Consider the following 24926-nt stretch of genomic DNA (forward strand, 5'->3'; position numbering starts at 1 on the left):
TAGCCAACAAGTCAGATTTTTAAAATGCTTTTCGGCGAAAGCATGAGAAGCTATTATCTGATAGCATGCAACACCCCAAAACGCCTGAATGCGACGTAAACAAAGATTTAGCGTAGCCGGCGCTACACAAAACGCAGAAATAAAATATAAAACATTCATTACCTTTGACGAGCTTCTTTCTTGGCACTCCTATATGCCCCATAAACATCACTATTGGGTCTTTTTTTCGTTTAAATCGGTCCATATATACCCAAAATAGCTTTCTATGGAAGCTGTGTAATTCAGAAAAAAACATTGTTTTAAAACGCAGCGTCATTTTTTTAAATTAAAAAAGTCGACGATAAACTTTCACAAAACACTTCGAAATACTTTTGTAATCCAACTTTAGGTATTAGTAAACGTTTATAATCTATCAAAATGATTACAGGGCGATGTGTATTCAATAGCTCCTCGTCTTCAAATCAATGGCTGAAAATGTGCACCTCACAACATCCTGGCGGAGACCGGAAGAAATTGAATCCAGTTAGTTGGATTTACAAACAAAAAAGTCCCTGGAAAATGACGACAATGGCGACATCGTGTGGAATCTGTAGGAATTGCATGCAGGTCCATACTTAATTTTGTGCCCTTTTAACAACCCATGAAAGTGACGCATGGAAATTATTTTTAGCTTTCAGAGTGCAGTTTTTCTTGCGCTTTTCGATGAAACACACAATCTGTTATAGTCACAGCCGTGATTTAACCAGTTTTAGAAACTTCAGAGTGTTTTCTATCCACACATACTAATCATATGCATATACTATATTCCTGGCATGAGTAGCAGGACGCTGAAAAGTTGCGCGATTTTTAACAGAATGTTCGAAAAGGGAGGGGGTAGACTTATTATTAAAGGATCTATAGTCCTAGACCTATGTTGTATAGGTGGAGATATGGACCAATTTTGCATATTCACTTTTATTCCATCAAGTACACATGTGGAACTGCATGAAATCTTTGACATTTTTTTTTTCACCACTTAGAAATATTTATCTCAATGTCACACATTGGCCCCATTTATTAATAGAAAGACCCTTACCTATACGCATACGGTATATTTCAACACTACTGTTGGTACAGAAACGGTAGGACGGTATGAAAATCTGGATACCGCTGTCGTGTCTATACTATGGTTAAATGAGATGACATGCTATTTTCAAATCAATTACCTAACGTTTAATTGATTACGTGATTGAATTAAACCATGCAACAATTAAACCATTAATAACATGGGGCACCACGGAAGCATTCGTTTATGTAGAGCGGCTATCTCCCGAATCCGCTCTTAAAGATCTGAAGATCTTTTATATAAATCGCAGTCAATCTGTCATGAATTTATTCTTTACCTAATATCAGTCTCATCTGAACGTCGTAAAATTCTTGGTTATCTGCACGAACCCAGCCTTTGCTTATAAATCAACAATACACATTAATTATTTATTTACTAATTTATAAAACAATTACAGAATATACAATACATAATAACATGATACATTAAATACCGTCCCTAGTGGACTAAACAAAAATAGTTTGGTTATAACACGATGAAGAGAAGTGGGTTTTGGAAGGAAGACTAAGGAACATGGGTCTTTATCGGACCTGGGAAACATAAATACATATGCCACTATCGATCGCTCATTTGGAAAAGCAATGCATTGTATTTACGTGAAGCTGGCTGCGATATTTGAGCTGGTGATGTAAGACTATGGTTTGCCCAGTCGATGTCGCCCTTGTCCTTTGTGGAATCTTCCGGGTCGTCATGTGAGAGGTTCACGTGGTCTGAGAGGTTCACCTCACTCTGGAGATGCTTCCTCGTCGGTCATTGTTCTCGTACTAGATTTGCACATATGTTCAGCTGCAGTCTGCTATGCTAGTTTAGTATGCACTTCTTCTTTAGGTGATCAATAGTTCAGAGTTCATACCATTTCACGTGTGGAGCAAGCTCTCTCGTTTCCCAGCCTGTAGAGTTTAAATTAGCCCTTTTCGACGTGGAGGACATGTTCTCCCGTTATTTGGAACTGAGTTGACTTTTCGTCACGGAGGCTTTTATCCAAGAATGTAAAAGGGGTTGCTTCATCATTTCCAACCAATGTCTATTCACTTGGGTGTGGCTACTGACTTTAGTTAAACTTTTCTCAAATTTTAAAGGTTCCCTTCAGGAACTCCCTCCACCCCCTCCCGTTCAGCTGAAAAGGTGGCGCAGGGAATTCAAAAATATTCTTTAGAAATATTTAACTTTCACACATTAACAAGTCCAATACCTCAAATGAAAGACAAACATCTTGTTCATCTACCCATCATGTCAGATTTTTTAAATGTTTTACAGCGAAAACACAACATATATTTATGTTAGACCACCACCAAACCAAAGAAAAAAACGCAGCCATTTTTTCCAGCCACAGATAAAATCACAAAAGCAGGATTAGAAATAAAATGAATCACTAGCCTCTTGAAAATCTTCATCAGATGACAGTCATATGACATGTTAAACAGTACATTTATGTTTTGTTCGATAATATGCATTTTTATATCCACAAATCTCGGTTTACATTGATGCTATGTTCAGAAATTCCTCCAAAATATCCGGAGGTATTATAGAAAGCTACTCCAGATAACAGAAATACTCATCATAAACTTTGACTAAAGATACATGTTCTACATATAATTAAAGATACAGCGGTTGCATTAAGAACCAGTGTGTCAGATATTTTTTTAAACGTTATGGAAAAAGCCTAACATTGCAATAATCTGAGACGGCGCTCAGACGTAAACGCCATGTTGGAGTCAACAGAAATACGAAATTACAACCTAAATATTCCCTCACCTTTGATCTTTCATCATAATGTAGTGCAAGGAGTCCTAGTTCCACAATAAATCGTTGTTTTGTTCCATAATGTCCAATACTAGTGTCCAAGTAGCTGCATTTGCTATCACTTTCAGCTCACGTGCACAAAAACTGACTGCTGGTCCAAGATAACTTGCACGAAAACTTCCAAAATATATATTCCAGGTCAAATAAACTGGTCAAACTAAGTAGAGAATCAATCTTCAGGATGTTATTATCATATATATCCAATAGCGTTCCAACCGGATCATACGTTTTCATCTGGAGCCGAATGGAACAGCCGTAGCACCCACAGAGAAATGCGCCACAAAAAAATGGCATTCTGTCTGGACACTGACTATTTTCCCTCCCATTAGGTCAAAGTTCACAGCAAATGCTCCATTACACTTTCTACTGAATGAGGACATCTAGTGGAATGCGTAGGAAGTGCTTCCAGATCCATATCTTGACTTCAAAGTTGGCCCAACTTTCAGAATTTCACTTCTTGTTTGGAAGATTGCCTGCCCTATGAGTTATGTTATATTCAGACATAATTCAAACAGTTTTAGAAACTTCAGAGTGTTTTCTATCCAATAGTAATAATAATATGCATATATTAGCAATCTAGGACAGAGTTTGATGCAGTTCACTATGGGCACGCAATTCATCCAAAGTGAAAATACTGCCCCCTATCCTCAACAAGTTAACATCACATTACATAATTTTGCAAATAGTTTCATCTTTACTCATTCATTTTATACAATAATTAGATGCAAGCCTCATAACTGAGGACCCTGTATAAACAGAGTTAGGGTAATGTGGCTGTATTGTCTTTCATGAGGTCACAAACATGAAACAAAACGGACCGGTCGTAGCTGGCTTCTCCACTGACGCACACATTCTCCAAAATAGGAATGTTGTTCAATTCTCAAATTCCCCCCCACACATCTCTGCTAGCCAATTCACTGAACGCCCAACCCTAGAGTGAGTCCTTGTGTGAATGTAGGACTCACAGCTATTGAGCGCTGGCCTTCCAATGTCTTTAAAAAAATATTTTTTTACCACATTTACAAAAATGACACTTGGAACAATGACTTCATGGTTAAAGTACCTGTAGAATACCTGTTGTAAACCATGAAGAACCTGTTTCGAAGACATTGGCAGGTCGTTTATTGGTAGCACACAGCTTGTTGGGGACTCAGGCAAAGCAGCGCTGGCTCCCTCCTTGTAGAACTTTTTATAGAAGACTTCAACAGAGCAGACTGATTCAGGGTCAAGCCTTTACATTGTTACATACCATAATTACATACCAAGCACCAACATGCATTACTGGGATGGAGCGTCATTCTTATGTGTCTCTGCCATGAGGTTAACCTTTGTTAACCACTGTACTTGTAACTTTGTGCCTTAGCAGAAGTAAGACTATAGCCCAAACATTCTCAACTATAAGCAAGTCATAACTATTTCATGGTGGGAGGTTGCAGGAAATGATCTGATGGTAGTAATATAAGGCCTCTGAATGGGCAGCAAGTTAGGTTGTGTTGTAAGACAGAACAGTTACTATTACTGTCCCTCCAGCTTTTTCATTACTTTCTCCTTTTACATTACTTTCTCATTTTACCTCTCACTCATTCACCACACACAAAGACATTACACCTAACGTGGTCCCTGCAAATTCATTTTTACCCTTTCCCAGATTTGTGCCTCGACACAATCCTGTCTCTGAGCTCTACGGACAATTCCTTCGACCCCATGGCTTGGTTTTTGCTCTGACATGCACTGTCAACTGTGGGACCTTATAAAGACAGGTGTGTGCCTTTCCAAATCATGTCCAATCAATTGAATTCACCACAGGTGGACTCCAATCAAGTTGTAGAAACATCTCAAGGATGAATGGAAATGCACCCTGAGCTCTATTTCGAGTCTCGTTGCAAAGTGTCTCAATGCTTATGTACATTTCAGTTTTTTATTTTTAATACATTTGCAAACATTTCTAAAAACCTGTTTTCTCTTTGTCCGTTATGAGGTATTGTGTATAGATTTTAGGGGGAAAAACTTTAACCAATTTTGGAATGAGGCTGTAAACAAAATGTGGAAAAAGTCAAGGGGTCTGAATACTTTCTGAAGGCACTGTACCTTTTAGTAATATTTCCCCTGATGTTACTAGCCCACCCCTTACCTCCTGTTGTTTCTTTCCTTCCTCGCTTTCAACAGTTAAGCTAAATTAAATTATTTGAGTTGTCTTTATGTTTATCATTCTAATGACATGCTTGAATAATATAGGACTAGAATTAGATGCGGATGGCTTTCACTTCCCTTCACAAAGATTTGAATGGTTATGGGTCTGACTAAATAACTGCTACAGCCTACCGCCATCGTGCGTTCGCTCTTCTTTCAAACTAAACATCAGTTCTGTTGACTGTTGTATTTAACATTCGGCAAACGAACTTGCAGCCCTCTTCAAATAGTCTATTCGTATAAAACATTTTAAAAATATATATAAAATGTCCAGCAAGCTATTCTAGTCTAGCTTTTCCTGCCAGGGTTTTTTAAGGAGAGGGCAGCGGAGCACAGGCGCATGTGTATTGCAAAAGAGACAGAGGCTATAAGTTTATAAGCTTATTATGCATAACCCATCATTCATTAGCTAAATGTAAGGCTACTACTGCATTGAATGTATTACCTGAAAGAGGTAGGCTAGGATGTTTTGAACAGGATTATCTATTTTCCTGCAATTTGAAGGGAATTGATGGAGAGTCTGCTCGTGCATGCTCTGATTAAAAGCAATGATAATAGAGTGATAGGCTGTTTTTAAAACTGCAGCTGCAATAAAAAAAATCTTTACAATTCTAAAATCCACTGATCACCGAAAGCCAGACGGAGATGTGTAAATTATACGTGCATTCGGTCCTTGTATTCCTGTAGCAGTATGCTATGCCGCAGCAAATGTAAGCATACCTGTCACAAGTTACCATGATGGGTCAACATGCGGTGTGAACTGCATTCCATTTTATTTATTTATTTATTTATTTCACCTTTATTTAACCAGGTAGGCTAGTTGAGAACAAGTTCTCATTTGCAACTGCGACCTGGCCAAGATGAAGCATAGCAGTGTGAACAGACAACAGAGTTACACATGGAGTAAACAATTAACAAGTCAATAACACAGTAGAAAAAAAAGGAGAGTCTATATACATTGTGTGCAAAAGGCATGAGGAGGTAGGCGAATAATTACAATTTTGCAGATTAACACTGGAGTGATAAATGATCAGATGGTCTGAGATGGTCTGTCCACACCATGAGCATTTATGATTGATCTTGCAGAGAGAAGGCCATAGGGACGCCAGGTTTAGACATTGCATATTAAAAGTTTAACGTCATGCTGTTAATATAAATAATTTATTATAATTTTCTAGTTTCTCACAGTTATTTAACCTGGGAAAAGGGAGTGGTTTTGGGTGGTTCCCGCCATTCAACCCTAACCTGCACCCACACTTTTTCACCTCTCCCTTGACACTCCATCATCTCTCCCTTGACACGCACGCACACCATTCCTGTGCTTGTCCTTCATTCTCCCTGAAAAGGTCCCTGTTACAGCAGATCTGCTCGAGTTGGCGACACTAAAAATAAATTGCGAACGTGCTCCCGTTCTGTTCCCAAGGTTTAATATTGTCCCCCTGGCTATGACACTGTCACACCAAGCTGCAGCTAGAGGTGTGTGTGTGTGTGTGTGTGTAACCACACACCACAATGTGTTCAATGCTAATTGTTTTTATTAACTAGCTTAGAATTCAGATTTGGATGTAGATCTGAAGAGGGAAAAAAATGCATTTTTCAAACAATCGTCAAGACAATGTGTGTTTGCGTGTCATAGTGATGCCATTACCCTTCTCCTCACTCCAAATACTCTAAATATTTAAGTGTTGTTTTATGTGGAATGTCACTTGTTTATCAATCCCCATTTAAAACTGGTAAAATGCTCTCCCCTCCCAGCTGTGTGTGACTGACTGTGTGTTGTGCTCTCTCTGGACAGAGGGACTGAGCCGAGAGGGCATCTCCAGGGAGGCCTGAAACCTCTCCCCACAGACCTACCTACTGCTGCTGAAGACCACCACCTCCCAACACCAATGACCTTCTCCAGTGTACATCTTTTCAGTTTTACATAAATGCTACTCATTAAAGTTGACCTTTTGCCATTTACCTCTGCAGGCTAATAAATCATGTTGCCGTTTCTTTTTCAGGAACCGTTGACTGTTGCGCCTCAGACCTTGTAATGGAAAATCGTGGTAAGTTTGGCTTCTTTTTCATTGTGGTTTGTGTAGTAGTGCAATATAGACCTGGGTGTGTTTATGGGGCAGTTTGTTTTTGCTGCTACTCGGCGCACAGCAGACAGCTCAGTTCTCTATGGCGCCCGCTGTAGGCAAGGGAGACAGGCTCCCTCCCTTTCTTGTTAGCACCAGTCTGTGTGTTGAGCTTCAGTTCCGTCTGCCTGCTGAAGAGGCCTGGCCCAGTCTGTTTTCCAGGTCGACAGGTTCCGGGCTCATGCGAATTGGCCCAGCTCTGTCTCCTGCTTTCTGGAAGCCAGCCCAGTTTATGTGGGGCAGTGAGAAAGGGCCGTACAACTACAGACTCCATCTTCAGAAGCAGAGAAAAGGAAGGGTCATATCTAGTCAGTTGTAAAACTGAAATGTGTATTCCGCATTTAAACCAAACCCTCTGAATCAGAGAGGTGCGGAGGGCTGCCTTAATAAACATCCACTTCATCAGTGCCTGGGGAACAGTGGGGTTAACTGCCTTGTTCAGGTGCAGAACGACAGACTTTTCTGCCTTGTCGGCTCTGGGATTCGATCCAGCAACCTTTCGGTTAATGGCCAAATGCTCCTACCCGAGAGAGACAGCCCAAGAAGGTCAGAGACCTCATCTGTTCAAATCAGCAAATACTTTAGCTGTGCTTGATTGAGCTTGCCTAGCACAATGGAACCAATATAATAGGCCCCAAAGTGACCTTGGAGGCGGCTTATTGTAGAGAAATTAACATTACATTCTCTGGCAATGTTACCTAAATAGTTCTGGTGTTTTCTTTATTCAGAATGTTTTTTTTCACTTGTTCAATTGTCTATTTTCTTCTTCGTACTTTTAAAACATTAACATCAAACAAGTGCACACTTTAAAATACAGAGCATAAATCCACTTTACCTAAAGCAGAATTCAAAAATGTTCCACAAATAACCCTGTCTTACTGTATGATTTCACATGAAAACCACAGTGTATTTCATGTTCATACAATAGAAACACTTATATATGAAAACATAAATAACTGAATGTTTTTCTACAAACTGCTACCAATAAAGAAAACTGACAACAATACATTCAGCTTTAAGATAGTGGCACCACCGTAAATTCGTCTTTCTTTCAGGCGCCCGCACTGTCTGCACTAAACGTCCACACTCCAGATAACGTGATAATACCTTGACAAAGTTATTCAATTGCATGTTATGACATATTTTTTTGATATTAGAACTTTTGGAAGTTCTGTTAAAAAGAACGGACAAGTTTACATCTGCAAAGTTCTGGTGCTTTCTTTATTTTGAAGAATGGTACTTGCACTTGGCCAGAACTTGCTGTTTTTCCTGACTACCACAGTGCAACAGCACCATCTATTGGCCTAATGGACTACTAAACTAAAGCATGTAGAATATACAATTTTAGATGAATTCAGACAAATACATGAACAAATTGGTTTAAAAAATAATAATAAAGGGGTGTCTGTTTTTAGTGACTTTGTTTTCAATCCATTACAGCAACAATTCTGGTGGACATTCCTACAGTCAGCATTTTTATGTCGGAAGTGAGAGAGAGAAGGTACTACTTTCTATATATTTTGGTGTTTTCTCTCTCGGACAGTGGCCCATCCTTTTAGTTCTCTGTGACTACTCACACCTCTCAGCCCTACTGGGAGAGTTGCTGTTAGGAGCCTCCTGCACGCTCCCTTAAAAGCTGTGGCATTGTGTTGTGTGACAACTGCACTTTTTAGTGTGGTCTTTTATTGTCCCCAGCACAAGGTGCAACTGTGTAATGATCATGCTTTTTAATCAGCTTCTTGATATGCCACACCTGTCACGTGGATGGATTATCTTGGCAAAGGAGATATGCTCACTAACAAGGATGTACACAAATTTGAGAGAAACAAGCTTTTTGTGCAGATGGAAAATTTCTGGAATCTTTTCTTTCAGCTCATGAAACATGGGACCAATGCTTTGCATGTTGTGTTTATATTTTTGTTCAGTATAGTATGCAGCTGCGGCTCAGAGTATTGTTTCTTCATATCCTATGTAATGCATTCTCATGCTTAAAAGTTAGCATTTGAAACAGTGACCAGGTAAACATGGTTGTCATGGCTTGCTGAAATGACATGGAACGAACCAGTATCGTCTCAGTATTGCTCTTGAGTGGTGACTGGAAGAGAATGTAAAGAAGGCTTTTGTGAAGCATATTGCATTTATTTTTCACATTTACATTTTAGTAATTTAGCAGACGCTCTTATCCAGTGCGACTTACTGGAGCAATTAGGGTTGTGCCTAGCTCAAGGGCACGTCAACAGATTTTTCACCTAGTCAGCTCGGGATTTAGACCAGCAACCTTTCTGCTCTTAACCACTAGGCTACCTGCCACCCCATGACCTCCTCAGCAGTACTAGTGACATTTCTGCTGATGGAATGCTGTGTGGTCTCAGAGCAGACACTTCCTCCTTTCTCTATCTGAACTACATCTCCATTGACAGAGGGCACAGATAGAAATAGATATCTCTCCCAAAGGACATGCTAGTAGCTTTGTACCTGCTCTGGTTTTCCAGGTTTAAACAATTTCTAATTTAATTTCGGAATTGAGAGAGAGAAGGTACTACTTTCTATATTTTTTTCCCAATTTTGGTGTTTTCTCTCTCGGACAGTGGCCCATTCTTTTAGTTCTCTGTGACTACTCACACCTCTCAGCCCTACTGGGAGAGTTGCTGTTAGGAGCCTCCTGCTCATGCTGTACATCCATATGGTGGCTCCATAGAGACAGAATATGAATACCTCAGTGGGTGTCATTATTTAACCTTTGACCTGGATCTGGCCACTGCCAGGTCACATGAGCAGTCAGAGCCCACCGCTGAAACTACTTTCATTACTACTGGTTTGGTCTATAAAGCTGCTGAGTGCCCCATTCAAAGTGGAAAGAGATCCTGTGAAGACGGATCCCACTGTGGTGGGCATATATGAAGGACTAAAGCCTGAGAGGTTAGCCAGAGAATGTTGGTAAATTCTGTCACTCTCACACACACACACACACACTAAAATACAAGCGCATATTTATACACCACAAGTGCAGCTCAAAGGAATGATAGGCATCCGTCTGTGAATTCTGACTGGCCAGAAACCCAAGGAGGGAGGGTCAGTGAGAAAGGGAGAGGGTGGGGAGCACTTCAAGGGAGCAGGGAGGGTAGGTCTTACGGAGACCGAAAGAGGGAGGGAGAGTGGGAGGAGTATACCAGAGGGGAAAGAAAGTCGCACAGAGTTTCTGGCAAAGTAGACAGAGGTGTCCGGGAAAGAGGATACCAAGGAACTTGGTTGAACAAGCTGTGGACCAGGTGTGCTCCTCCTCTGCCCAGCACAGAGTGCCTATTCCTGGGTAGAAAGAGGAAAAGAGGCCCCTCTGGGGCTGGATCATGGGACAGAGCCTTCCTCTGGAGACCCCAGCTCAGGACCAACACCAACACATCCACCGTAGCGGTGAGTTTTTCCTTTACTCACTCACATACACATGCTCTATAATCAGTCTCACAAGTACACACAAGCACCTTTATAAATGCACTCAAGCACTTCTAATACGATCCTTAGTGTTCAGTTTTTCTAGTTTCTTTTCAACATCTTAGCTGCGAAGGAGAGAGGGCAACGGAGAGGCGGGGCAGGAGATTGTGTAATCAACAATGTTGCACACTTTATTTCTCTCTTTACCACAGGAAATGTTAAAAATCACTGGGATCATGTGGATGAATATCAGCTATGTGTGTGCGTGCACCCACATTACTGAGTGCAGGATACCCTTCTGACGTGATGTGTACAAAACAAAAAGATTAGCCCCACAAACACATGCCTCACTGTTTGTGGCAGTAAACTGAGATATTGAAACATTTTTCTGAGGGATTACTGGAAATAGGATTGTCTGTCAATGTGTAGGGCGTTATGTGCTTTTTTGGAGCCATTGCATCCCCCTTCCCCCAGTATTGTTGTGGTCTGTTATCCCATGGAGGTTAAGCCTAAGAGATTGGGTAGTATTATTATTATTATTATTTTATAGAGATGAAGTATGGCAACCAGCGAGTAATCAGCATAGTGTGCCAATAACAAGTTACAGGCACACTAGGCAAAAAATCAACCAGCCCATCTGGCATTTGAAATGCCAGATAGCCAGTCCGATCCAGTGTGTAAGTGCAAGTACACAAAACCAGGTTTAGAAATGGCTATCTTTTCAACCAAAAAAACTTTAGGTATTGGAATTACCTCTGGTACCACCCACTAGTGACTAGTCAAAGTGACTAGCCATTTCAAAACACGGAAAGTGAGGGAGAGGGTGGGCTTTCTTTGCGGAAACAGACTCTTATGTAAGTGATCAGGCTGCTTGAGGCAGCGGGCCTGCTGCTGAGGCCCTTAAAACAACTCAATCTGCTCTCCACCACATGCTCACCTGACTGCTCCTGCAAGTTAAGGGGCTGAGGCTAAACCTGGATCATAATTAACTACCGTTTTTTTACACAAGATATGTTACATAACAATGTTTCCATACTCAACATTACAGCTTAGCTTATACAAAATTATGCCATAGATCTTTCAACTAACCTGCTCCTGGCAATACTTTTCTCGTTTCGGGTAAAAGGTTATCTTATAAATATTCATGTCCAGTTGCTGAGCACGCCCGCATTCTCATTGACGGGGCTGTAGTGGAGCAGGTTGAGAGCTTCAAGTTCCTTGGCATCCACCTCACCAACAAACTAACATGGTCCAAGCACACCAAGACAGTCGTGAAGAGGGCACGACCAAACCTATTCCCCCTCAGGACACTGAAAAGATTTGGCATGCCGTCCTCAGATCCTCAAAAGGTTTTTCAGCTGCACCATCAAGAGCATCCTGACAGGTTGCATCCCTGCCTGGTATGGCAACTGCTCGGCCTTCGACCGCAAGGGAGGGTAGTGCCAGTACATCACCGGGGCCAAGCTTCGTGCCATCCAGGACCTCTATACCAGGTGGTGTCAGAGGAAGGCCGTAAAAATTGTCAGACTTCAGCCACTAGCTAGTCATTTCCGTTACACTACACATGGTGGGTGTTTAAGACCCTACTCAAGTTTGTTTGGCCAGCACCCAGTCAGTAGGCACCCCCATGGATGCCTTTCAGAACCCATTTTAAAACCCCATCTGTTTCGTTCTGGTTGTCAGAGGCTCATTTTGTTAGTTCCCTATTTTGGTTGAGGAGCGATTTATTTTTTTCTTATTTGGGAATGTAACATAACTAGTGACGACCAAGTCTGACCCTGTTTCCTTATTGGCAAGCTCTAGATGGGCTGGCTTCCTGATTGGACATAACTGTCTAGCCTGGTATCCTGGCTGTTACTGCATCATTCACTTTGAACTTGTCATCCAGACCTCTCTGAGACCTTTGTTTTTACATAGTGGATTGCGCTGTCAGATTTCTGTCTCATCAGCCCAGCAAGGCAATTTATAAATTTGATCTCGACTATAAAAAGCATCTAGACGTTCTCACATTTCTTTGACTAACATTTAGTTTTCAACCTCGGAGATTTGTATAAACCTTGCTCTCTGTCTCTCTGACATTTGCAACATTGTTTCAATATTCAAATTTGATCTTCAGCTGTCCCATAGTAATGAACGTGTCGGGAATCGGAACGGGACAGCCAGGCAGGCAGCGTTTCTCAGCCAGTCGAAATCATGAATCAGCTTGAATTATTTTTATGGATATATACAAAGAAATGTCAATTGAAAAAATGTTAAACAAAATGAAGTGCAGCTAGTTTGCAGTCTTTCCAGCTTCAGTTTGAAGCTGGAACACAGTTATCTCTTCTGAACAACAGTGTCCTGACAAGTGAGCACATTTTCTATGCCAGGTGAAATTGTGCCTCATTAGCTCATTTTTACGGATGCGTACAAATAAATGTCACTAGAAAAGCGTTTAAACAAATTCAAGTGCAGCTATTTTGCTGTTCTTCTGGCTGCACTGTAAGTTAGCCGTAGTTGCCTAGCTAGCAAGCAAGGGATAAGAACGTTGCCAGCAATGGAACATTTAGACTGAACTGGGTCACGTCTCCAGCAACCGAACCGATAGAATGAACGACCAGCCAGCTTGGGTAGCAACTCTAGATTTGTGTCAGGACTATATATTGTGGAAGGATGAAATAGTATGAATAAATTGATCAAAATATATTTTTTAATTAAAATATGTCAATCATTATTTGAATATGTTGGTGACCCATTGTATAAAAGTGTGAATGCCCTCAAAGCCGATGTTTGAAGGATATATTGGCACAATTTGCTAACACCTGTGCCAATATATCCTCCAAACACCGCCTTCTCGGGCATTATCACTTAATATTATGTCCTGTGTGCTTTATAGCCTACAATGCAGGCTATCAGTTGAAACAGGCTCTCTTTTTCCATGTCCAGTACAGTAAGATGTGTGAGGGGTGGAGGTTGTCTTTGTTTTGTCACAGTTAGGATCAGGGTGGAGTGCTGTTTCCTCCCTGTGTTTCCCAGACCTCACCCTCTGTCCGAGTCACACAGCTGCAGACAGCCTACACATTCCGGACCTCCACTCACTCTTCAGGCACCCTTTTGGGTATAGGAAGGATCCATTTGGTCACCTTTCCAATCTCTGGGATAAGATCAACTGTATTTCTTGCTACCAGCTGAATGGAGTGAATGTTCTGCTGCTGTGTGTTTCTGGTAGTATCAGTCAGTCAACCCACTGTGGATCTGGAGTGTGTCGGCCCAGCACAACCAGCACTTGTCCTGCTTGAGTGGATTTTAGCTGACCTGCCTGCCTGCCGTGCTTTCCTTGTCAGAGGCAGACCGCTCTGCCAGAGCCTGCTGTGCCTAAGTGTAGGAGAACCAGGGGAGTGTGTGTTACAGACAACTGCATTTAGCAACTCGTTCTTTGGACATCAACCTGAATCCACTGGTTTTTGTAACTTCCTAAGGAGCTGGATGTATATGGTTTGGAGCTGGCCTCTGAACTTTTATGTTTTGTCTGCATGTGATTTAGCAGCCTGCTGTGGGTCTTTGCGCTGTCACAGCCGCCCCCAGCCCCTCCCTACCTAGGGTGTTGGGATCGACTCGGGACAAGAGTTTGAGTTTTTGAACACAACCTTCTGCTTCCTCATGGCATGGTGCCTCAAGTCCCACCACCATGGAAGCTGGACCCTGAGCTCCTACCCAGGTAGACTAGCTCTGTAATATAACCTCCATGACCCTGCTTTGGAGCCCATTTCCACCTTTTGACATGTTTCCTATATCTCCACTTCTGGTCTTTTGAAGGAAGGTATTGTATAATATGATTACCTCTGCCCATCAGCAGCTGGAAAATAGTGTTTTTTATTTTAAGCGTGTGTTGATGTGTGAACCGAATTGCTATAGTTGTGTTATTGCCAGGACATCCTGTTTTTGTGGGACTGGTTGGTTGTTTTGCCCCAGCCCTTATACACAGTAAATATTATGTCTGCTGAATTAAAACCTCAACCTTAGAGGAACCTGGCTCACAGAGATGTTCTGTGAAAGGCCTTGTGAAGCTCAGCACCTTGTCAGCCTGTCAGTCAGCTGAGCTGTTACCATGGCAGCTGGATGTCTGTGCGTGTCTTGGAAAGAGACGCACTCAGGCCAAAGAGCGAGTCCTACCTCCCCAATTATTTTTAAAGGTGTATTTGTTAGTGAAAAATGTGTGTGTGTGCGTCCACATAGCCTGTTGGTGTTGAAAGGCTGATAACAATATTCTCCCAGTAGGGAGGAATGTGAGACTGTGGGAAGCTATGGACGGAGGCCAGTGCAAGAGGGACTCTCCCTTCCCAAAGCTGTTGGTGACTTGGTTGTGAATGTGTGGAGGAGTACATGAGCTTTCACCATCACCCCGCCAAAGCACACACAGTCCCAGAGCTCTGAGCTAAAGATAATAATCTTCCTAATGAGCCTGGCCCTCCCATGTTCTTTACTCATGGTGCATATGGGTGTCAGTCTAGCTCAGTTAGGCTATAGGATAATGCTATAATACTACACTTTACTCGGAGTGCATGGGCCAGGCTAAACAGCAGCTGGTGCACAAGGTTTTGCTCGCCTGAGTTAGAGCTTAGCTAGGCTACTGTGAAAATGTCAGGGCTCTGGTTACCTCTGCTCTCTGTGCTGCTGTTATGTTGTAGATGCCCAGTTATGGTTGTGATATTTCAACAATGTTTCTTGACTCTCCATTATTTTCTCTCTGACTCCATTGCTCCAGTTGATGAAGTTGACCACCTGCACAACACGACGGAGGGAGATGGGGACAGCACCCCTCTCCCATGCAAGGGCAAGGGCAAGTTCTCTACCCTTGGCAAGATCTTCAAACCATGGAAGTGGAGGAAGAAGAAAAGCAGCGAGAAGTTTACGGAAACTTCAGAAGGTTTGTGTTCCAGCTTCATTGTGTTTGTTAGTTTTTACATGTTGCATTCAATCTTTATCAAACGCCTTTCGTGTGTTTTCCTGTCTCCTGGTGATATGTACATGCCATGGCCTTTTCTAGTGTGTCCAGTTCAGTCTGCTTAAACAAAACAATTGTTATAGTGGTTAGAATAATATCCTTTTTATCTGAAGATCTGTAAACTTACATCTTTGACTTCTGGAACGTGAAATGACACACTAAAATTTGAAATATTATCTTCGGTTTTATATGCTATCTGGAAGAAATCTGAAGAAAAAAACTCAGAGCCTTAATGCACTGGCTTAAATTCTGTGTGTTGACGGCAGTTCTGGAGAGAAAGATGTCGATGAGGCGACCGAGGCAGGAGCTTATAGAACAGGGAGTGCTGAAGGAGCTCTCAGAGAATGGTAAGAGTGCTGCCACTGGTGATGTCACTCACTCACCTGATCCCCACATGACTCAATCAGCCAGTTCCAGTTGGCTCCCTACTCCTTTCTCTTGCACCTAACATTTTCAATGTTTCTATATCTGTAAAGTGTAAGCAACATGGTGGATGCTCCACCACTACCCTGCATATACCTATCCAGACCCTTCAGATCTACAAACATTTAAGGGTTATGGCAGCCAAGGGGGAGGGAGCAAATTGGAAATGGCTTTATCTTTATCAGACAAAAGTCCAGGGCTATCACACCTACACAGACAGCATAGTCGATAAGTAACAGCTTCAAGTTCAGCACACTCAATGGCAGTTGAAGAAAGTCAAATTCACTCTCATGCTCCTTTTCAACAGTATAACTATATATTTTGGGAAGAAAATTACATGGTGTTTTTCTTGAGCTGGGGAAAGTGGAACGAGTTGCGCACTGCAGCGGAATAGCTTTTAAAGTCAGTGTGTTCTGTGCTCTTACTCACTTTGCCGGCGTCAGTGTTGCAGAGGCCCGTTTATTAAACATATTTCACTCCATGGCCAGAGCTCTGGTCCAAAGGGGTTGGCAGTTAGGACACCTTTCTAAAACCTCTCATTCTGAAGGGGCCTGTGAAATCATGTCCAGATGCACAGAGGGAACCAATCCAAAAGTCCATCATGTGCCCTATTTCAACAAGCCAATTAAGTTTGACCATTTATACTCAAATATGCAGAACATTTTGAGTAGAGATAATGGCTTTGTTAGATTTCTGACTAACCCCTCCCTCACACTTTGTTAGTGACTCAAAGTAGTGCTAGTTTATAGATCTTCTTATGTGTGAGTGACTCTGTATGGAAAGTCTCACTGCTTGTGTCCATTTTTGTGACAGAAGGGGACGATCCTCACAGCCCCAAACAGTCCTACGTGAAGAATGGCCACACCCTGCCCGTGGGTGGTGGTGGAGGGGGCAGAGGGCAGGAAAACCAGACAAGACCCCCCTCAGACCTTGGGATGAACCCCTCAGACTTTAAGATTAACCCAGCCTGGCTGCCCCAGATAGAGGACCGCAGGGTCCGATTCCCCCCGGACGTAGACCGCCAGGGTGGTCCCAGAGGCTCCGGACAGCAGGAGGAGGGCCGGCGAGGAGGTGGAGGGTCCCAGGGGGAGGGGGAATGGAAGTCTAACATGGCCTGGCAGGGCCAGGCGATGGTGCAGGGGATGGGACAGGAGGAGGGTAGACGCGGGGGCAGACTCCACCCTTCTGACGGAGACAAGCGGCCGGGCCTGCAGAAGGCGCCATCAGAGGACGGTAGGAGGAGTCGCCCTGCTGAGACCGCATGGAAACCTACCCTCCCCCGGCACGCGTCCGCAGAGGAGGGAAGGGCCCGTAGAGGTGAGCTATTAACACCAACACATTATTGTACTTTTTAGATATGTGTGTATTGTTGTGACTTGTTAGATATTACTGCACTGTTGGAACTAGGAACACAAGTATTTCGCTACACACGCAATAACATCTGCTAAATATGTGTATGCGACCAATAAAATTTGATTTGACACACACGCGGCCTTATTCTGTGGAGTAGGGTGAAGCTGTCCTTAGACACTGATCTACGGTTTGTGTTTTCCCCCCTAATGGAAGATTTGAAAACGATCCTAGATCTTTGCATAAGGGCAACTTCTACCTGGAGCCTGGTTTTCTGACTGCCCTCTCTCCAGTCAATCTTCCTCCTCTTCAGTCCTCTGGTTTGGCCCCAGATATAGACACGAGTCTCGGAGCCTCTTTGCTCCCCAGAGTCCTGCTCCAGCTATGCGTCTTATTCGGGAGCCGAAGGGAATAGAGGGACTAGCTCATCCTCTCCTCCTTTTGTAATTAATGCGGCATTATCGTTTTAACCATTCCTGTCCTTAAAAGCTAATGCCTGTCAGCTCAACCGTAACCCTGCTGAAGAGCTAAAGCTAATTGATACCATTCCAGCTATTACACACTGAGCTAACACTGAGTTTCTTTTAGATCTTATACTCTTAATATCTTAATCTTCTCGCTTTCTCTCTCCCTCTCCTTTTCTCCCCTTTTACCTCTCCCTCGGTTTTCTCTGACCTACAGTGCCTTCAGAAAGTATTCACACCCTTGACTTTTTCCCCGTTTGTTATAGCCTGAATTTTAAATGGGTAAAATTAATATTTTGTGTCACTGATTTACACACAATACCCCATAATGTCAAAGTGGAATTATGGTTCTAGAAATGTGTTTCTAGAAAAATGAAAAGCTGAAAAGTCTTGCGTCAATAAATGTTCAAACCTTTTGTAATGGCAAGCCAAAATAAGTCACTACAAAGATACAGGCACCCTTCCTAACTCAGTTGCCAGAGAGGAAGGAAACTGTTTAGAGTTTAGATTTTAATGGCTGTGATAGGAGATAACTGAGGATGGCTCAACAACATTGTAGTTACTCCACAATACTAACATAAATGACAGAATGCAATGAAGGAAGCCTGTTCAGGAAACCTGTAATCCAACACACCACGGAGTACCATTCTTCATATTTTCAAGCATGGTGACTGCATCATGTTATGAGTATGCTTGTCATCGGCAAAGACTATTTTTTTTTTTTTTAGGATGAAAGGAAATGGAATAGAGCTAACCACAGGCAAAGTCTGAGAGGAAAAACTTGGTTTAGTCTGCTTTCCAACAGAAACTTGGAGACACATTCACCTTTCAACAGGACAATTACCTAAAACACAAGGCCAAAATATACACTGTCTTGCTTACTAAGACAACCTTGAATGTGCCTTAGTGGCCTAGTTACAGTTTTGACTTAAATCGGCTCTGTGGCAAGACTTGGAAATTGCTGTCTAGCAATGATCAACTTGACAGAGCTTGAATAATTTTAAAAATAATAATGGGTAAATATTGTACCATCCAGGTGTGCCAGAGACTCTGTAATTGCTGCCAAAGGTGATTCATGTATTGACTTAGGGGTTGAATACTTATCTAATGAAGATATATTATGGTTTTATTTTCCATTAAAAAAACTGTTAGAATTTTTCTTCCACTTTGACATTAGGGCATTTTGTGTAGATCATTGTCAAAAAAAGGCCACTTTGTAACACAACAAAATTTGAAAAAAGTAAGAGTGTGAATACTTTCTGAAGGCACTATTTCCTATTTTCTCTGTGACATCAGCATGTGATAAGGACTTGTCTATAAATAAACTTCAGCTTTGAGGAATGGCGTGGGATAATAAGAAGCAGGGTGGAGGGCTAGGGGAATGGGGGTTTAGTACTGTAATTACAGCACTGTTTATCTACACAGCGGATCCCCTGATAATGACAATCTCATACAAGTGTTTTGACACACACACTAGAGTGACTGAGTGAATGGCACAAATTGGCTCAGTGCTTCAACCCAAGACTGAAACATTTGTTTTTTAGAGATGAGATAGTATCTTTTCCATTTTTTAAAGAGCCAAAAGCACCCAAAAAAGGCTAGCAGTGTGTAGTGAGTTGTTGTGTGTGCGGTCTTTGACACATGCGCTCATGTGTCTCTCATGATGATGATTAGTTATTAAATGTATAGTGCTCTTTAACACATGTAAGTTATGTAACGTGTTTTGTGTGCTGTGTGTTTTGCAGAATCAGAGAGCCATTTTGTTCCTGACCCAGATTTGCTGCGGGACACTCTCCGAGAGTCTCTGTCCCCCAAACAGTCCGTTATGCCCCCCAAGTGGCTGAGCTCCACCCCCGAGCCCGGCAGCGAAGGGTTACCCTCATCCCACACCCCATCCAACCACCCTGCAACCACGTACTCTTCCTCCTCTTCTTCCTCTGCAGTTGCAATGCCTGCCCGAACTGTCTCCTCTGCAGGCGCCAACCCCCAATCTTCAGCAGTAGTGTCCTTCGCTCCATCCTCCACCCACCAGGCGACCAAGCAGCCTCCCCTCCCCCTGCCCAAGCCCGTCAACAGGGGCGTTAATGCTGCCATGTTGGGTGAGTAGTAGTACTAGTTGTGGTGATTGTAGTAGTAGGGACCACAGCTGCCTGTTTAATCACAGGATGGCAGAATTAGCTTATGAGATGCCAGAGGAGACCAGGTGCAGCTTGCATCAATGCACACACACACATTCACTCAGTGGAGCTTCCTCACGTAACATGTAGTTAAGTGTCACATGCATACATGTCTGTAGAAGACTCACGTTACATGCATAGGCGTTACTACAAGGGACATGTGCACGTCGCGCGCATTCTATCTCACACACACACACACACTTTGCCGCTCATCTTTATAATGATGTTATCCCTGTGGCTCCAGCAGCTGTTCCCTAGACGATAACTTAATAAGACTGAACTATTTTAGACAGCAGCAGCAGAGCAGATTTTCCCTGGCATTGTATCTCTCCCAGGACAACACTGACTCTGGTGGCTCTGAGCCTACTGCTGCTCAGCTCCATACGGAGGCAATATTATTATTGTTTTTACCAGGGGCGTTTCTTGTCAGGGGAGCCCGACTTTATTCACTGTTCTCTTTGAGATCTGATACGCCTATTACCTTAGGACTGTTTAAACACATTTTTTGCATATATTCCCTCTAGTTTCCTGTGTCATTTTTACATGTAGGTTGGTTGGTTTAGCCTGGAGCTGATAGGCTTGGAAGTCATTTGCCATGCACTCGTGTCACCTATTTGCCACCTACAGTCTTTCAAGCTATTTCAAATGTACGTTCTAGAATGTATGTAGACATTTCAGCTCTCACATTATGTAAACAATTCTGATGTATTAAACCATCCGACATGATACTGAATTTGCAATCATTGCTTGCCCAGCTGTTGTTGAAACATATCAAAGTGTATATGAATGCTAGCTGAGCCAGTAGTGACTGTTTTCAAAAGTATTCCACTAGTTAATTAGGAAAATTCCTAACAGGTAGCTAGGTACAGAGTGATTACTTCACCAGCTAACCTAGAGGGCCCGAAACTGAAGGAGTTTTGATTACCTCTTCACTTTCCCCATTGATTCCCCTCTCACAGCCCAGGCAAGCCCCTCAGACACTTAGACACGTACTCTAATTACGCAAACCCTCTTGTTCTGGGTGCTGGTAGTGCGTTAAGTGTAAGCATATCCACCTTGGTCGTGTTCATTAGACACCACACGTTAAAAAAAAAAATGACTGAAACCAGGAAGGACTTCCTGGACTGTATTTAAAATGTTGTGCTACGGTGTGCCCAAATGAACACCATCCTGGTGTATGTGTAGTTAAGGTTAAGGTGACCAGATATTTGAAATGAAAATCATGGATTTTTTTTATATGGGGCTAGCTGTGCAAAAATATATAAGAAACAATGGTATGGAACTATAGTTAACTATCAATTTTCACTATATTCCTTTCAAATACTTGTTTTAATTCTAACAGAAATGGATCACTTGTTTAGCAGAATCACTTGTTTAGCAGCCTGGTGGGCATGGTTGTTCATGAAGTGGTTACATATTTGTATCAATGATCAAACGTTTTCATAAATGGTCAAACAAGTTTGGTACAGGGATAGACAATTTGTACATGCAAATCTGACTGGATACAGTGTTTTGATTATTGAAATATAAAACTCATTATCAACAGTTGCATCTTGTTTTCGGAGGGATAATCGGGGATCATTTTGGGGTGGGCAGCTCTAGCCGGGGACAGGCCACTAAAATTGGGGACTGTCCCTGGTAATCAGGGACGTCTGGTCACCCTATACACAGTGTATACATTCAGCCAGCCTATATGAGAGCTGAAGGCATGTGTGTCGTGCCTCTCATCCCCTACCAGCCTCCACTCTACAGGGGGGTGAGAACCAGAATGACTCCCAACTGCCCCTCTACTGGTCCTGCTGGAAACGCGAGGGCGACTATGACGTCTACCTGTCCCTCCCTGTCTACCTGTGCCGGCGGGATGGCAGAGGCCTGCGGTCAGGTAAAACAAAGGATGCCCACCAATGCCCCTCTTCACTGGCATCGCCGCAGCAACGGTGCCCACCTTGTCTCTCTAACGTCTTCCCAAGCCTGCGTTGTATGTGTGGCTGTATGCCACACCCCTGTTAACGTCAACCTTCTGGTTACTTGCGTCATCATATTTCATTATCCTGACTTGAAAAGCCTCATGCCAAACGCTACCTGGATGCAACTGATGGACTAACCTATAACGGCCTGGATTGAGTGCTCTCTCCTGCTCATGCCACGTTAGGCTGCATGCGCGTAACAAGGTTGAGTGAGGTGTGCGTGTAAGTGGGTGTACGTGGGCGTCTGACCACCATATGTGTACTACTACCTCTGGCATGTGAATGGGGGAGTAACTGAGTGTCTCCCGTGATGGCTACCTGTGGCAGCCCAGCGCAGACCAGGCTGCCCCATAAAGGCTAATCCACACATCTGCTCTGGAGCGAGAAAGGAGAGGGGCTTGACTGTTTAAAGCAGATGTTAAAATCCAGTCCAGTATGCTTCATGTCTGGCGCTCAATCAGTCTGCTGCTGTGATCTATTGTACTCCAATGCAGTATGTCTCCATGGCTTTGTATTTTAAAGCTATTTCATGTTGACACATTCACCAGCAACTGCATCGAGCTTATGTATTTAAAGGTTTGCATGCAATCGCAAAATGTCTATTCCAGCTTGGTTGAACAGAGTTTTTTTAATAATTCTCAGTTCAGAGATGCTAAGAAGCGATGGATGCATACTGGCCAATTCGATTTGTATATGGTCTGTGTGTGTTCTAGTGCATGTGTACTTATTCAAACCCTCACTCAGTCATGTGACCTGGATTTGTGGACCTATGCATTCATGTGGACTCAGTCATGTGATCTGGGTGTGTATATCCATTCATGTGCACTCACCCATGTTACTTGGGCTCGATCTTACATGTAAATGGAGACGTTAACAAGCTTGTGCACTCACTTGATCCGCAGTTGAAAGCCCAGATATAGGTTAATAAAGTAAGTGAACGTGTGTTTATCAGTGTGTGACACATTCAATAAACTGTTTCTCCATCACACAGGCAACCTCACCCAGGCCGGTACCAGACTGGTGCCAACTAAGCCCTCCCCACCGATGCCCCCCAAGAGGACCACCCCTGTCACAAAGCGCAACCCGGAGGACCCGTCTGCGTCCACCCAGTCTGTCTCCACCCCCTCCCCTTCCCTGCTTTCTCCTGAGGACCATCATAACCACTCAGCAGGCTTCCAGATGCCTCCCCCGTCCCCGCCCTTACCCAACCACATCCCCCCTTCTCCACCCCGCCAGCATCTGCAAGCACACTACCTCCACCACCAGCACTCCTACCAACATCCCATCCCCCAGCCCTTGCTCTTTGACCCCCCCAGCCCCACCAGTGAGCCCCCCCAGCGGCCGTCCCCCGTCCCCCTGCACATCATGATCCAGAGGGCCCTGTCCAGCCCCGGCCCGGCCCAGCCACATCCCGACGGCTCCCAGCGCTCAGCTCACTCCCTGCTCTTCGAGACACCGCCTGAGTACCAGGGGGACCGCAGCCGGCCCCTAGCCGTCAGCATCCAGCCTCTGAAACTGTGAGTCCTATATGTCACTGTGGGTATTTCCTCCATGTTCTAGACTTGAGTAAAAATCACACCTGAAACAATAGATGTAAAGTTGGCAAGACCTTATATGAAAGGATCTAGCCACACAATCTTTCTGTAATGCCAATGATTTATTATCAGATTTATTATCATCAATATGTGACTGACGGCTTTTCCTATTTCTGTTGAAAACTCATCTGGTCTCCATCGCTCCATTTCTCATGCTATCAGGGCTGAGGATGACTACTCGGAGGAGGAGGAGGAGGAGGAGGATGAAGAAGAGGAGGAGGAGGAGTATGATGGGGAGCTGCCCCAGCCAGAGCTGGAGCCACGGAGCAGGAGGTGCATGGTGGGAGAGCCCAGCATCAATGTCATCCCTGAGGGACCCAACAGCAGTGAGGAGGAGGAGGAGGAGGAGGAAGAACAGCAGGACTTGCAAAGGGACGACAGCGACTCGGACGGGCCAGTGCGCTATAAAGATGAAGATTCAGACGAGGATGAGGAGGATGAGCCTCCACCCAGTATGTATCTCTGTCTCACTTGAATTGCTTTATGGATAAACATTTATACTCAGATATAGCAGCATCTTTAAAATACTGTAAAAGTATATATGCCACCTATCAGACACATTTTAGACGTGAATTACAGTAGAGTGAGCGCATACACTTTTTGTATGTGACTATTGATCCCTAGGGAATTTACCCCTCATTTGTCATTGTTAGCACTGCACTCTTACCAATTGAGCCGCACATGATACCTATACAGTACCAGTCAAAAGTTTGGACACATCTACTCATTCCAGGGTTTTTCTTTCTACATTGTAGAATAATAGTGAAGACATCAAAACTATGAAATAACACATATGGAATCATGTAGTAACCAAAAAAGTGTTCAACAAATCAAAATATATTTCATATTTGAGATTCTTTATAGTAGCCACCCTTTGCCTTCATGACAGCTTTGCACACTCTTGGCATTCTCTCAGCCAGCTACATGAGGTGGAATGGAATGCATTTAAATTCAAAGGTGTGCCTTGTTAAAATTAATTTGTGGAATTTCTTTCCTTAATGCGTTTGAGCCAGTCCGTTTTGTTGTGTTAAGGTAGGGGTGGTATACAGAAGAAAGTCCCATTTGGTAAAAAAGACCAAGTCCATATTATGGCAAGAGCAGCTGAAATAAGCAAAGAGAAACAGTCCATCATTACTTTAAGACATGAAGGTCAGTCAATGTGGGAATTTTCAAGAACTTTGAAAGTTTCTTTAAGTGCAGTTGCAAAAGCAATCAAGCGCTATGATAAAACTGGCTTTCATGAGGACCGCCATAGGAAAGGAAGACCCAGAGTTACCTCTGCTGCAGAGGTACAGTTACCAGCCTCAGAAATTGCA

General features: G+C 43.2%; 1 protein-coding gene across 14 annotated transcripts in view; it reads left to right on the top strand.

The window, feature by feature from the left end:
- The window catches only part of phactr4b (phosphatase and actin regulator 4b), a 51004-nt gene that overhangs the window by 20551 nt on the left and 5527 nt on the right, over positions 1-24926 (top strand). For 7 of the 14 annotated variants that reach the window (XM_036973969.1, XM_036973972.1, XM_036973970.1 and 4 more), the window contains 9 exons: positions 6894-7002; positions 7102-7146; positions 15395-15556; positions 15901-15981; positions 16871-17374; positions 19617-19970; positions 21787-21930; positions 23007-23532; positions 23773-24062. In XM_036973969.1, coding sequence (XP_036829864.1) covers positions 7134-7146; positions 15395-15556; positions 15901-15981; positions 16871-17374; positions 19617-19970; positions 21787-21930; positions 23007-23532; positions 23773-24062 — 2074 coding nt within the window. In that variant the 5' untranslated portion in view covers positions 6894-7002; positions 7102-7133. Of the gene's footprint in view, positions 1-4648; positions 4669-6893; positions 7003-7101; positions 7147-10382; positions 10633-13462; positions 14348-15394; positions 15557-15837; positions 15982-16870; positions 17375-19616; positions 19971-21786; positions 21931-23006; positions 23533-23772; positions 24063-24926 lie in introns of those variants that run through there. The other 7 variants (XM_036973974.1, XM_036973979.1, XM_036973966.1 and 4 more) reach the window with 7 other exon arrangements.

Source organism: Oncorhynchus mykiss, chromosome 3, assembly GCF_013265735.2.
Source record: "Oncorhynchus mykiss isolate Arlee chromosome 3, USDA_OmykA_1.1, whole genome shotgun sequence".
NCBI lineage: Eukaryota > Metazoa > Chordata > Actinopteri > Salmoniformes > Salmonidae > Oncorhynchus > Oncorhynchus mykiss.